The sequence below is a fragment of the Triturus cristatus genome, chromosome 3_2 (genome assembly GCF_964204655.1).
Source record: "Triturus cristatus chromosome 3_2, aTriCri1.1, whole genome shotgun sequence".
NCBI classification, from domain to species: Eukaryota; Metazoa; Chordata; class Amphibia; order Caudata; family Salamandridae; genus Triturus; species Triturus cristatus.
In genome coordinates, this window is record NC_140584.1 from 60078924 (window position 1) to 60094029 (window position 15106).

Consider the following 15106-nt stretch of genomic DNA (forward strand, 5'->3'; position numbering starts at 1 on the left):
GTAGTTTCACAAAGAGTATCAGAATAAGCACTCAGAAAGTCAGTTAAATCTGTATAAAGCTGCTGACCAAGCAGGTGTGCTTCCATTCACAAGTATAGAGGTGATTATCGTATTGTAGTCGAAGCCAGGCCAAGACTTACTAGATCAAGAATCCGACTGTTCTCTGTCAATATTAAACCTAGATTGTAAAATATTGAACAAAATAATCAAAAACAGAATGCAAAGGCTCTCCCTCACCTCACCCAGACCAAAGTGGCTTCGCTTCTGGCAGGAGTAGTTCCACACATTTTTGCAGAATTTTCCTCTGATGGACACAATACCATTCAATAGCATATTCGCAGCAGTGGCCTCTATTAATATGGAGAAAGTATTCAATATCCTCTTTTGGAATTACCTCATTCAAATCCTTAAAGAGATGTACTTCAGCAGAAATATCCTGATATGGATTAGAATGTTATACTCAGCTTTGTGAACGTGTGGAGTGATGCACTTGGTAGCTTGTCAGGTGTCCAGGACAGGTACACCAGGTGTTAACGCAGTAGTGGCAGCCTTGGCTCTGGTGGAGTGAGCCCGCAAGCCCTCGGGAGGGGAGGGGGGGTGGGGGGGTGGGCAGAGGGTTCCATCTTTACCAATGCATAGCATATTTTTATGCAGAGTACTATCTATATGGAGATGGTTAGTTTCTGCACAGCCTTGCACTTCTTCGCTCTAGTGAACCACATGAAGAGCTGATCGTCCACCCGGTGATCTTTGGTGTGATCAATATAGAATGACAGAGCTCTTTTTTTGATCCGAACAATGGAGTCTCTACTCTTCCTATAACGAATGAGGTGGGAGTATAAGGCAGGCAGTGTAACCCTTTGGCAAATGTAAAAAGGGGTGACCACCTCGGGGAAAAAAAGAAGCACGCGTCCGAAGAACCAGATTCTCAGGGAAGAAGTTGGTGTATGGAGGCTGGACCGACAGAGCATGAAGTTCACCAACCCTCCTGGTCGATGTAATGTCCACCAGGAACACCGTCTTCAGATTCAGGAGCAACAGAAGGCAGCAATGCAGGGGCTCAATGAAAGAACACATAAGGTAAGTAAAAACCAAATTTTAGTCCTATCGGGCCTAAACAAAGTGAGCAGGCATGAACAATTATTGTAAACTTTCAAAAATAGAGTCACAAAAGGTGGCTTAAATAGGGAAGGTTGGTCTGGCAGCCGCAAGAAAGATATGATGACTGACAAATAACCTTTAACGGTGCCCAGAGCAAGCCCTTGTCAGGCTAAAGAAAGAATCAACAACAAAACCTCAGCAGGAGGTGTAGTAAGGGGTTCCACATGGTTAGAGGACCAAACCATAAGCTTACTCCAACCGAAGGCATAGACAGTTTTAGTGGAAGGATGTCTGACTGCCAAGATGACACAACATTCAACTGGGTGATTTTTATGGGTATGTGGCGCTTGTGGACTTGTCTCACACTGTGTGTCAATTTCTAGATTGTTTCACCTGCTGTGCTTAAAGAGGAGGCAGAATTCACCCCAACTTCCCCAAACCAGATTCACTTGGATCGGACAAATAACCTGCACAGCACTAGCACACACAAAAATATTTGTACAATGGTAGAGAGTGAGAACCTTTGTAGGTCTTGTATTTCTTTTTATTTTCGGCCCATTGGCCTCTTCCTCGGATTTTCAGTATACTCGCTTGACCACACTGGTGTGTGATTACAAAACATATTTAGGATACGAAGACCATTTTAACTGCTGGAGGCTTCAAATTAGGAGGTCCCGTATGCATATTCAAACTGCTGAGATCTGCAGCGTACTCGCTGACTACAATTATTGTGTATTCACACAGCCAATATAGACTATGAAGACTACTCAATCTCGACGGACGCTTAAATGAAAAATATTTGATATATGAAAAGGAACTTCCAGTTAATTTGGATACTCTGATACTACACTACAAAACAAATTATCGGGTTGCAATTAGAACCCGTGCACAACTTCAGGATCACAAAAATGTCAAGCGCACATCCCTGAAGAAGTCGTAAGGCACTCCCTCTTGAGACGAAACACATATTGGCTGGCTAAAAAAACAAAGAAAGAGGCCAATGGGCCGGAAAAAAAAAGAAATATAAGATCTACAAAGTTTCTCTACCATTGTACTGATATTATTGTGCGTGCTAGAGTTGTGAAGGTTTACTGCCAAAATTACATCACATACTTCGGGAGGGAAATCGAAAACCCTCAACTGTCGCAGCTCTATCTCCATGCATAAAGGTGGAGCGATCGCAGGTTCGGGTTGAAGGCTCTACCCTGTTGTTGCAAGAGGAGATTCTCCCGAAAGGGCAGCCTGACCAGAGGACATATGCTCATGCTCAGCAGTTTGTGATACCATACTCTCTGTGCGTTATTAGGATGACTTGGGCCCAGTCGGTCCCGATCTTCTTGAGAACTCGCCGCAGGAGTAGTGTCAGCGGAAAGGCATACAGGAGTCCAAAATACCACTCGAGGCAGAACGTGTCTCTGAGTGAGAGTCACCTTGGAAACTCCAGCATACAGAACTGCTGACATTGCGCATCCCTGGCAGGGGCCAATAGATCAAACTATGGTTCTCCCCACGCTCAGAATAGACCTTACACCACCTCTGGATGTACACGCCATTCTTGATCTGGGAGCTATTGACTGCTAAGTTTGTCCGCCCTGCCGTTCAGAGACCCTATCAGGTGTTGGATGACCAGGAAAATGTCCTGACATTCCAGCAATGTCCAAAGGAACAGAGCCTACTGACACAGGGTCCACAACACCACTGTGCCGCGTTTGTTGCAATACTACATGGCGGTTGTTTTGTCTAACACCTTAACCAGCTGTCCTTTGCTAGATTGAAGGAAGACTTTCAATGCCATATGAATCACCCTCAGCTCTAAAAGACTGAGTTGGAGCTTGGAATCTGCCAGAGACCAGAGTCCTCTGATCTCTGTCTTCTGATCTCCACCCCTCCCAGATCGCCACCCCCAACCCAGGAGTGATGCATCTGTCACTGTTGTGAGCTCTGGGTGGGGAAGGGAGATGGGTCTGCCGCTGATCCAATTGCGGTTTGTCAGCCACCACTGAAGATCGTTTGCACTCCCATCTCATTTCTGGACCAGGTTGGAGAGGTTTCCTTGATGCTGTGCCCACTGGGACTTTAGGTCCCACTGCAGAGCCCACATATGCCAGCAGGCATACTTTACTAGCAGGATGCAGAAGGCATTGAGACCCAACAGCCTCATAGTCAGTCTCACTGAAATCCAGGATAGAGGCCGAAACATTGGTACCATAGCCTGAATATTCCAAATTTGTCCCTCAGGTAGATAGGCATGGAACTGCACTGTGTTCAAAATGGTTCATTTGAAAGGAATAGTCTGAGAGGGAGTCAGGTGTGACTTCAGCACATTGATAGTGAACCCAGCGAATGCGAAAGGTTCTCTGTGGTCTGGTGGTGGATGACAACTGCATGGGGAGAGCCCCCCTTCTACGCCCAATCACTGAGATAGGGAAAGTAGCTGGAATAATAGCTACGCCCTATCCCTGGCGTGAGCACCCCCTCGATGCTTACTTTGGCCAAAACAGCCTGCAGTTCCAGATGAAGCACGAAATTATGGTCCTCCTTCAGACATTCTTGGGAAGGTTGGGGGTGGGGGTGCAGGTGTTTCTAAAAATGGTAGGGCATACCCCTTCTGGCTGATATGAAGCACCACTTGTCGGATGTAACTGCCAACCATTGGGGGAGGTTGGGCCCGATTCTGCTGCCAACAGGATGGCTGTGCTGGATGGAGGGCACACTAATGTGGTTATGAGGTTCTGCCAGCTGTAGGGGCAGAGTACTAGACAGCAACTGCTGTTGTAGACAGTTTGAGAGGGAAAGGCCAAGAGATCTAGCAGTGACCCCGTTTTTGTGGAAGCCCTCGAACCCTGCATCAGCCTTATCTTCAAATAGGCGGCAGCCATCGAAGGGCATGTCAATCAGCGAAGACTGTACATCCTCGAGAGCCAAGTAAACCTTAACCTGAAGTGGAGAAACAGCACCACCATAGAAGCCACTGCTTTACCTAGGAAGTCTGTGATGTCCAATCTGCCCCAGTGGTGAACTTCACTGCATATCTGCCGTTTACCAAAGCTTGGCTGAGGATGGCACGTCCTTCTATGGGCTGCATGGGAAGCAGCTGCGCAACCAAATCCTACAATGCATGGGAATATTGGCCCAAGAAGCATGTGGCATTCACCTACTGCAGGGCAAGGCCGGTGGAAGAAAAAAATGTGCTTCCCAAAAGTGTCCAGCCGCATGGATTCCCTATCGGGTGATGTGGTAGGGAATGCACTTGTGTGAATCTTCGCTGTTCAGGCCTGCACCACCAGGTTCTCAGGGAACGGGTGCTGGGAAAGGAAAACTGGGTCTTCCAGGGTGGGATGTTGCTTACAGGCAACACTACCTGCAAGGTTTTGCCCAGACCACCAGAAGCACTTTGGTTAGGGCTTAATCGAAGAGGTGCATGGGTTCAGGTGAGCCAGAGACAGTGTAAAGCACCTCTGTCAAGGCATCTGTCTTGGCCTCAAAAGCTGGCAGCTGGACATCTAGGACCTTCAGCGCCCTGTGCATCATTTTTGCAAAAGATTAGCTGTCCTGTTAAACTTAGCCCAGATGGGAAACCATGCCTCCATCTTGGGAGATAGCCAGGCTACTGGCATCACCCAGCCTCCTCATTACTTGCTTCATGATGGTAAGGGTCATTTGGAAAGTCCAGGGGATGGGTAGATATGGAAGGTGCCGACATCAACCGCGAGGCGACACCAGTTAGAAGTTGGGAATGACGATCGGCTAATCAAGCAGCCCGGCAGCACCCAGGGTGACACGGAGAGGGACAGAGCCATGGTGGGAGTTAGTATCTATTGCGACATCATTCCAGATCCAAGGGAAGATCCAGAGGGCCCAACTGCCATTGAGGGTGATCCCGCTGATGGTAACCCAGTGGGGGCTTCTCTCAGATCCATGGAGCACGAAAATGCTTCAGGGGAGTCAATGGCCCAAAGATGGTATGCATTGCATCATAAAATTCTTTCGGTTTGGTGGGCGTTGCAACACCGCCAGGAAACTTAGGGTGGTGTGGAGTAGGCTCTGACACAGACTCTGCAGGTGGAAAGCAGGAGCAGGGCCTGAAAGTACAATAGAAGTCGAAGAGCACTTTGACTTCTTGTTTTTTTTTTACTTACCCTTCTTCGATGAGGAAGTCTTGGAGTGGGAAGACAATCGGCCACGGGTACAGCTCCGGAAGCAGTCCAAAGATCTTCCACAGGAATGAGAATGGGAACAGGAGAAGCACAGAGCCTTTTTCTGCCAAGCTACCAGGAGTTTCATCATCTGCTCGCGAATCGCCTTCGGGTGCATCCACTTGCACTTGATGCAGGCCTTGTAGTCATGACATGACCTCAGGCACCAGAAACAAACCAGGTGGTGATCGGATACAGACAGTTACCTGTGACAATCCCCACAAGACTTAAACCCCCGAAGGTTTAACAAAGGATATAATTCTTTATCCACACTGGGAACTAAGATCAAAAATGTCAATAAAAAGTTAGTCAAAAAAGGACCAAGGTAGCTCTCCGGATCCACGCGGATGGTGGGGAAAGAAAGAAACTGATGTCAGCACACTGGGGTGGTGCCTGTATAGGCATTGCAACATTTCGCCCGACACGAAGCCGAACAGTCCCATCTGCTGATGTGCAGACATACTGCTCAAGATTTTCTGGATATAGTCCAATGCCTGGTGAGGAATATGTGGATATATCAGAAATATGCATTTCAAAAAAGTTGCTAAAACCTAATAGGCAACCACTAATGGAACAATTAAGTGCAATATTTCTGCCAACATTAACATATGTTCTGGAAGCCCACCCTATTGGCTATGTGGAGCACAATGTAATTTATTCAGATCACTCTTTAGATAGGCATGGTCTGCAAACCAGGAACAAATTTGATTGAAAGTGCAATTACAGAAGCGATCCTTGGAACACAATGCGGCCATCCTAAGGATTTGGTTAAGGCTGAAACAAGCAAATGAGGAGTGTTTTAGAGAATTTTAAAAACAATAGTTACACTCACCCATGCTAGGAATGAAACACCCTGCCATTGGGTTACATTTATTTTTACTGCAGTAGTTAAATGTGCACACAATGTGGGACCTACAGCTATGTTATGCATGTTTTAAGAAAATTAAAGAATATATAATATTTACTTCAACTGCTAATGCCCTAATACTTTTTGAAAAAACAGATCACAAAATCTTTGTAAGTGCAGGTTATGATAGCAAACAATCTTGGGTCTATCACCATCTTGTCTTGGGGTAGAAATATACAGTATTTACGGCTTCGCTTTGACCTGTTTGACTTAGGCGATATTCAGCAAATTTGGAAATACAAACAACAAGATTATAGGTGCCAATTCTGCAGTATAACTGAAAATGTTTAGCTTTTGTAATTTGTTGTTCTCCACATTTTACATGTAAACACAATAGATTTTTATTTCCATCAATACGCCGACAATGTCTAGCACATAAAAGTTGCATACATTTAACTTCTGCTCAAAGAAGAACAATATTTGGCTTAGATCATGCCATGCCTCAGAGATCCTACCATGGCACTTGCTCCATATGGGTAGGGTTATTGACACCTTTCTGAAGTAGCATGGGGTAGCACATTCAGACACCTTTGATGTTTTTAGTGCACACAATGACTTTACACTACATGCACGAAATGACTCAAGAAAGGTTTGGAAAAAAAAGTCCTCTATGTCAACCATTTTGTCTTAAAGTCAATTACTTGCAATATGTAAAGGCTGGAGGTTAGGATCCAGGTCACTGTACTCTGCAGGAAGGTGTACACCACATAATGTAAATCTCCATTTCGTAGATATACCCACCCACCAATTTTGCTGATGGAGTCAAGTGCGTGCCCAGTGGGTGGGAACAGTCTGAAACTACACCCACACTGTTACAAGTAGTCAAACCTCCCCCCCCCCCCAAGGTGCAGGGGAGCCTTAAGTACACACTCAAAACGAAGGTCCATCTGCTGCGTCAAGGTCGTCACTGTGCCATGCCTTGCATGGGTGCTCTCAGTGTCTGAGTACCTGCACTGGGGAATACACATTTTTGTTGTTAATGGGGAGCAAATCCCCTTGTGCACACAAAAAAGTGCTCCCAGTACATGAATATGAATCGAAGTGAGGGTAAATAAGCTGTGAAGGATTCAACTCTTAAATCCTCTCGAGGGATCCCTTGATGCAAGACACTGTATTTTGCCAAAAGGCATATATTTAGCATAAAGACAAAAGTGATGAGAAAGCTATAATTTGTGTGAAATCTAGAATCTTTTTCACTTTCCAAATACCTCACCTGGTAATTCCTGACTCCGTCCCAGCATGCAGTCTGATTAGGCTGAGCCTTCAAATCTTCAATCCCAAACTGTCCAATCAAAAGGAACTGTGATTAGTTGTGCAACATCCAATTAGAGATAGAACATAGGCAGGGACGTATTTGCAGTGATGCCTCATAATGAACATTTAAGCTGTAGGTACCATCATAAAAGTAGTAAAAAATAAAAAACAACATCAGCATAATTTCAGTCAAAAAGTAACCAGCTATCCCACGACCAGCTGCTTGTATTGAGAAGCCTGATGCCCGATCGTCTAGGCTGATGTGTTGTTTTTCATGTTGGGAACTACACCATAGCTATCTTTGTAGAGGACAATAGGACCCTTTTAAAAACCCTTGTCCTAATGATGCCAGAGATTTCTACCTCCTGAAGCGCAGTTTAATATGAAGAATGATGGTACAAGTACTATCAGGATGCCTCAGAAAAGGTTTTTGAAACTATGAAAACGTTTTCATATCAGAGACAAGTGTGTTCCTACTGTGGGCCAGTGTCTCCCTCTAATAAGCACTTCTACTGATGTGCCATCACATATTTCTATCAGTTTTTTTTCGGCTCTTTAACTGGACAAAGTTGACTCCAATATGATAAAACCATTCCTTTTTATTAAACCAACATGGGCATGTGTATCCATTGTTCTTAATCACATCATGACAAACATCATCTTTTCCCACCATTCCTTGTAACCACTATTAGACTCAGCTGAGTGTGCCACTTGGGGCACCAATATAGATATTTCAAACTCTTTCATATCCCCATAATTTCCCCTGTAAATATAGCTGAGGCTTTACATTTAGGTACCTAGATGGCTGGCTAAGTCGCCCCACTTCCATATTTTGAAACAAATTTGAATGTAGCTCTGCATCGATGGCACAACAGGTTATTGCTTTGATCCATATGGTTTGCCAATTTGGTATTATAAGCAACGATAATTCTAATTTGTCAGACACGCTGTCCAGCTTCAAGACATTCAACTGCATATTAGATTTAAAATATTTGTGTTTATTTACAAACATTGTATTTTCCTAGTGATAATAGTAATATCTAATAGGTAACCAAAGTGAGAGAATCTGTTTAGTACTTTTTGAAGGCTTATAGGTATGTAAGAAATTAGATGGGAATCATCAGCCAATGGTCAATTTGGTATTGTAACCACACAAAGAACCGGAGTCACCGACAACATTGGCTAAATGAGTAAAAACGCCATTTTGTATAAAGTGAGAATACAGTTAGAGGAGCCTTGATTGAAACCTTTAGTTACTGAAACTGACTCAATTGCCCCATTCCGTGTATCCCATTTAAATTCTTTAAGCCTAGCAATCAAGTGATGATATTCCGCAGGTCATCGAAAGGAGCTGTATCCTACAGTATCTTTCACAGTTTGTCGCTAGCAACAATGTCAAATGTGGACTTCAAGACAACATTGAGATGTATAGTAAAGTTCTCATTAAGGCAGGGTTATCTTGGGGGATGTTGCGCGACTGAGTTGTGGGTGGTCTGCTGTGGCAGGGGGTGGGGGAAGCAGGGTGGAAGTTTTGTTGGTTTTGAGGTCAATGAGGTTTGTTACGTTTTTATATAGAACGCATAATATACGCAAGCTACAAATGTCAGGACGCTATACCAGGCTTGTAAAGAAGGAAGGCGACACTTAGAATGGCTACTACATCGAAGGCAATAGACTCCGTCCGAGCATTGACGTGGAACATTAGAGGGCTTAATGATCATCGCAAATTACGTAAAGTATTGAATTATCTCACACGGCATAATATTGATGTGGCTTTACTCCAGGAGACTCATCTTCCTATACAAAGTGCGATGTTACGCAGCAGGGGGCTGTTGGGTAATGTCAACGTATCGGGTTTCACTACACATGCCCGTGGGGTAATGACCTGGGTTAACCCTAAATCTGAATACACGATTGAACTGCTGACGGCGGACAGTGAGGGCCGATATGTGATATCCAGATGCCGGGTAGGGGTTTAGACCTGTTTGTAGTGAATGTCTATGGTCCGAATTATGACTGCCCGGAATTCTTTACTACATTAGCACACGTGATGCATGGAAATTCGAGTACACAAATAGTCTGTGGCGGAGACTTTAATCTGGTTAGAAACCCCGAATTGGATAGGTCCGGAGGCCCGATGAGGAGACCGGTGGCGGCTGCTCGAACACTAGAAAACGTCATGATTAGTAAGGACCTCAGAGATGTATGGAGAGAGCTGCACCCGGCGAAGGGAGGTTTCACACACTATTCCGCATACTATGATTTACACACGTGCATAGACTACTGGTTGGCCTCAACGTCACTCTTGGGTCAGATACAATCCTGTTAGATACTACCACGTACACGGTCTGATCACTCACCACTTTTACTGGTACTAGCCACACCCAAGCACACAATTCTACCATTCACATGGCGCTTTCCACCTTATTCATTGCTCGACCCCCTCTTTAAGGAGGAGTTGACGGACGCAATAAACACATTCTTCGCCACTAATATTGCCTCAGTAGAGAGTTTCCAAACAGTATGGGAGGCATTCAAGGTATACATCCGAGGAGTAGCCATGGCCAAGCGCTCGGGGGTCCTGCGTTCTATACGTCAGTGGTTGGCGGCCCTGGAGCAACAGTTGGAGAAACTAGAGGCGTGTCAGTCGGCCGGGGAGAGCGAAGAAGTTACAGGCGCAATGAAGGACCTGCTAGCTGAATACCAGGAGGCGGCAGATAGCGAAGTGAAACAAATGGGAAGTATGCCACGGCACAGGTCTATGGGGAGGGAGATAGGCCAGGATCGGTACTTGCGAATGTTTTAAAAACTAAACGCAGTTAAACCCTGATCTCTGAAATTCGATCTGAAGAGGGTGTAATGCTGACCGAAGAGGCAGATATAGCGAACAAGTTCAAAAGATATTATTCGGAATTATATGCTTCCCGCTCTTCTGGCATTGATGATGATGAAATCCTAGATTTTTTGGAACATATGAAATTACCTTTCTTACCCGATAATTATAGAGAATTCCTGATGCAACCCATCGAAAAGGATGAAATAGTGGAGGCACTGGCAAGTATGAAGGCATCTAGTGCTTCAGGCACCGACAACCTTACTGTGGGCTTTTATAAGGCCTTTATTGAACAGTTACTTCCCCATATCTCTACGTTATTCGACGATTTATGCGTAACGGGCAAGATGCCACAAACTATGAGGGAAGCAATGATAGTGGCCATCCCCAAACCAGACAAGCCCCTGGAGGAATGCGGCTCTTACCGGCCGCTCTCGCTGTTGAATGTAGACACCAAGTTGTTTGCCAAAGTTCTAGCCAATCGCTTGACACTGCTGACCCCGGAGCTGGTAGCCCCGGAACAGGCAGGGTTTATTCCGGATAGGAATCTCACATATAATATACGTACAGTATTTGGCACCATTCAACACGTCAAACAAGACACTAAGGCTGTTGCTGTTTTCTTAGATATGGAAAAGGCCTTCGATTCAGTGGAGTGGCCTTTTCTGCGGCAGGTGCTGACTCGGATGGGGCTTGGCCCGGTCTTCCTACAGCTGATTGGTGTGTTGTACAAAGCCCCCTCAGCGCGCATACGACTGGGGAATTTAGTCACTGATCCCATAGCGATCTCCAGGGGCACTAGACAGGGATGTCCCTTGTCGCCAACGTTATACGCTTTAGTTGCTGATCCACTGGCATGTGCGCTCAGAGAATATCACGGACATCGAGGTGTCCGGTTTCCCACATATGAAATTGTGGTGCCTATGTACGTGGGCGACACGTTGTTGTACATGAGAGACCCTGAAAACAATCTCTCCACGCTCCTAAGGTAGGTGGCACATTTTGGAGCACTCTCTGGCCTGAAAGTCAATTGGGCAAAATCTATAGTCCTCCCGCTCACTCCGAGCACGACACGATTTGAGATGGATTATCCCCTGCTATGGTCAGTGGACTCGATCCGGTACCTCGGGATTAGACTACATACTGACTCTGATATTGTGTTTTTAGAGAATTATGGCTCCGCCGTAGCTAAACTGGAAGATGATATCGAAACATGGATCAAGCTGCCACTGTATTTGATCGGCATGGTTTCCATTATGAAAATGGTGATACTGCCTAGATTCCTGTTCTTGTTCACGAATATTCCCATAGTGCTGCCACGCTCATTTTTTGTTCGAGTTAATAAGTCACTGGTACGCTTGGCATGGGCGGGCAAGCAGGCGCGTATACAATGGCGGATACTCACTTTGCCATATCATTTAGGAGGATTGGGCGCACCAGACTTAGAGTTATATTATAGAGCAGCGCAAGGCGCGCATGCTCACAATTGGATCTATGGAGCGGCGGATGTACCGTTTCTTCGCATGGAAAGGCTATTTACCGAACCCCTCCCCCTTCCAGCTGCGATTTTCGAACCAGTGGATCGTAGAACTGGGTTTCTGGATTCTATCAATTCGACGCGGCACGCTTGGTATTGCCTGTTACAACAGCAGGCGGGGGCTCTGCTATACTCCCCTGAGATGCCAATTGAATGGATCGTCTGGTTGGTCCCCTGTCGAGATGAAGGGGTCATAAAAGCGTTACACAAGTTAAACATTATCAAAGCAGGGGACCTTTTTGTTGGCGGAGCTGCGAAGACATAGGATGCGGTTACGGACGCTGCAGAAACGTATACCTTACTGCAACGCTTTCAGTTCCACTGCGTACGCTAGGCGCTACATCAACAGTTGGGGGATGACCTGAATGAACCCCCAGAGGCGAAAGAACTATCATATGTTATTAAAACTAAGTCACCCTGAAAGATAGTCTCCAATATTTATAAACAGGTGATGACATACCGTTCAAACCAGTATTCCAAAGCCAGGCTGGCCTGGCAAAGGGATTTGGAAATGACGACTGATGACGATATGTGGCATTACTGTTGCGCCAACACGAGACGCAGGGGAGCGATCCGCCTAGCGAGACAGTGGCAGAGACAGGAGACAATGCTCCCCTCTCCGCTCTGTAGATGGCAGTTTAGGGTACACAAAACATGGACACAAATATTTAAAGGAATAGGGGAATCCCGAGGCTTATAAATTGCTGAGATAGCACAGGTGGGAGACTTGGTGTTCTTTGAGACATCCAACAGGAGGGAGAATGTATTTTTTGGTAACGGGTACAGGTCAAATGCAGAAGGTAGGCATTCCTGACGGTAGCACATTATGTTGGAAAATTCTTTATTTGTTTGTTAATTAATATAAATGATTACGATTGCTGATACACAAATTCATAAAGCGCTGAGAGATATGCACGGTTATCCTGAGAGAGTGACGCTGCCTTCCCACTGGGATGCTGGCTACAAAGCTGTGTAAATATCCTCCTACATTGTGCCACCGGCCTCAGGGTTGTAGGCGTACGGCTGTGTATGTCAGTGACAACTACTCACAATAAACTGCTAAAAAAAAGGTAAGTGACAATGGCTACTTACCAGTCACTAAGGGCCAGTATCTGAGCCAACAGACTGACTTCAACTACCTTCAAAATGGAAAGGGGCTCCAGGTAGGGCTGTTAATTCTCCCCACTCATCTTGGCACTCACTATGGAACCCTGGCCAAGGACATTAGGAACAGGAAACAGGAAACAAGTTAGAAAGGTGGTGATGGGAGGGGCCACCCATAAATTAACCATAATTGTGGGTGACATTTTGATTTCAATACAAGAACCTGTTGAATCCTGCGCCCGCTCCTGAAGGAGCTGGAAACATATAGATCTGTCATGGGGTTTAAGGTCAATACAACTCTGAGGCCATCTGCTAAATCCCCAGTCAAACCAGAAAGCAGTACTGCAGACAATATGGAGGCAAGACCATAAACATCTTGAGAATTTAATTGGATCATTTAATTCTCCAAGTAGTCAAAGTAAACTATGCCCAATTACAGAAAGATTTATAAAGGGATTTTCAATGCTGAACACTTCAGAGCTACTCAGGCTTGAGATAGGTAGCTACAATTTAACTATGTTTCCAGCCTACAATACTCTACTTCTTTCAAACATGGCATACGAATGGAACACTATAAAATCGTCTACAGGCCTTGATTAACACCTTTATCGGGATGAACAATATGCCTATAAAAGCAGCAAAACAATCAAACATACAATTAGGCAACTTTGTTATGAGATTTCCTTGAGTGGAGGAAACCCCTAAACAATGGTATATAACGGGTCATACAAAGCTGGAAGGCCCCTGTGGCAAATACCCTAGATCTACGCCAATCAGAGGCTGAGGTTTACAATCCTCATTTACCACATGAGCCACAGTGGTAGTGTGGGACACAGTGGCAGACAAGAGAGGGTTGACAACATTTCCATCACCCTTCAGACTGCTATATTTCCACCCGGAGTTCAATCGGGGCCAAGGGTAAAACACATTTCAAAAGTGGAGGAAAAATAAATGTGTGATGGTAGTTTCCCTATTTTTAAATGGCAGAATCAAACAATTTGAGCATCTCTAATGCCAATACAACCTACTGATATAGAAATGGTGTCCTACTTCCAGGTGAAACACTGGTTCCTCCAACACGGGATTTGAGAAGAGGCTCCAGGGCAACTGACTACTTTGAGAAATGGATAAAAGGAGTCATTAACAACAAAAGATATCATGACAGCCATTCTATTCGGCATAACCCGCGCCACAAGACACCAGTTCAAATTCATTAAAAGCAGAAATTGGGAAGGACTCTAACAGATAAAGAATGGGAAAGACTACATACAGGGCAAGAACAGCAGGTATCAGTAAAATAGGAGAAACTCGATATAAACTGTTAACCTATTGGTATAGACCCTTCAAAGAATATCAGAATGTGATAAGTTGAAATGGAACACATGTTGAAGATGTGGAGCAATGGATACCCTCTCTCACCTGCTATGGCACTGCCCTAACCTGAGTCAGTATTAGGAGTAGATCCTTAGTGAATTAGTATTAGAGAGGCAAGGACCCGATCCATGCAGCAGCCATATCTTCACACCTCATTACAACGATCCAATCACCAGGATCCCCCCCCGGACCTCCAGCTATCTCCTCTCCCTCACAAGGCACACTGGTCTTGGCAAGCACGTGGGCACTGGTGCTCCAGGCTCAGGTGGTCTTGAAGTCCCTGCTTGATTTCCCCATTTGGGGGGCCTCAAGCTTCCCTTCTTGTAGTCCATTTTCCGACACCACATGCTTGCTTTTGGAGTTCCCTCTCCTCTGCCCTCTCTTCCCCCAGAGAAGAATCTGTCACAGCAGGAGTGAAACCAAATCTGATAGCCCCACAACACAGGCCATGGCAGTGAGTATAAACTCACACCAGGATGTTAGCCACAGTGATATGCGTATTAAAAGGTTACCCCCAGGGCCTCATGCCTAATCTTTAGGATTCTCTATCAGACCCATTTTCTTCCTGGGAGAGAGGAGTCAGATCCCAGGCCCCTTTCCCCAGATCTCTCTCTGTATCAAAGAGCATACTTTGAAGTGTACTGAAGAGCTTGGCTCTCCCTTCCATCCAGTGTGTCTCAGCCAGTTTACAGGCATGCAGCAATCTACAAATCTGTCTGAGGGGATTCCTCTGCCACCTCTCCTCATGTTCCTCCAGTCAGCCCTGGGTCTCCCAAAATGGAACCCAGGGTCTTCCATGT

At 45.4% G+C, this 15106-nt stretch overlaps 1 protein-coding gene across 5 annotated transcripts in view; it reads right to left on the minus strand.

The window, feature by feature from the left end:
* Positions 1-15106, minus strand: part of THYN1 (thymocyte nuclear protein 1) — a 176981-nt gene that overhangs the window by 29336 nt on the left and 132539 nt on the right. For all 5 annotated transcript variants that reach the window (XM_085647240.1, XM_085647239.1, XM_085647242.1 and 2 more), the window contains one exon: positions 7418-7486. In XM_085647240.1, coding sequence (XP_085503366.1) covers positions 7418-7486 — 69 coding nt within the window. The remainder of the gene's footprint in view (positions 1-7417; positions 7487-15106) is intronic.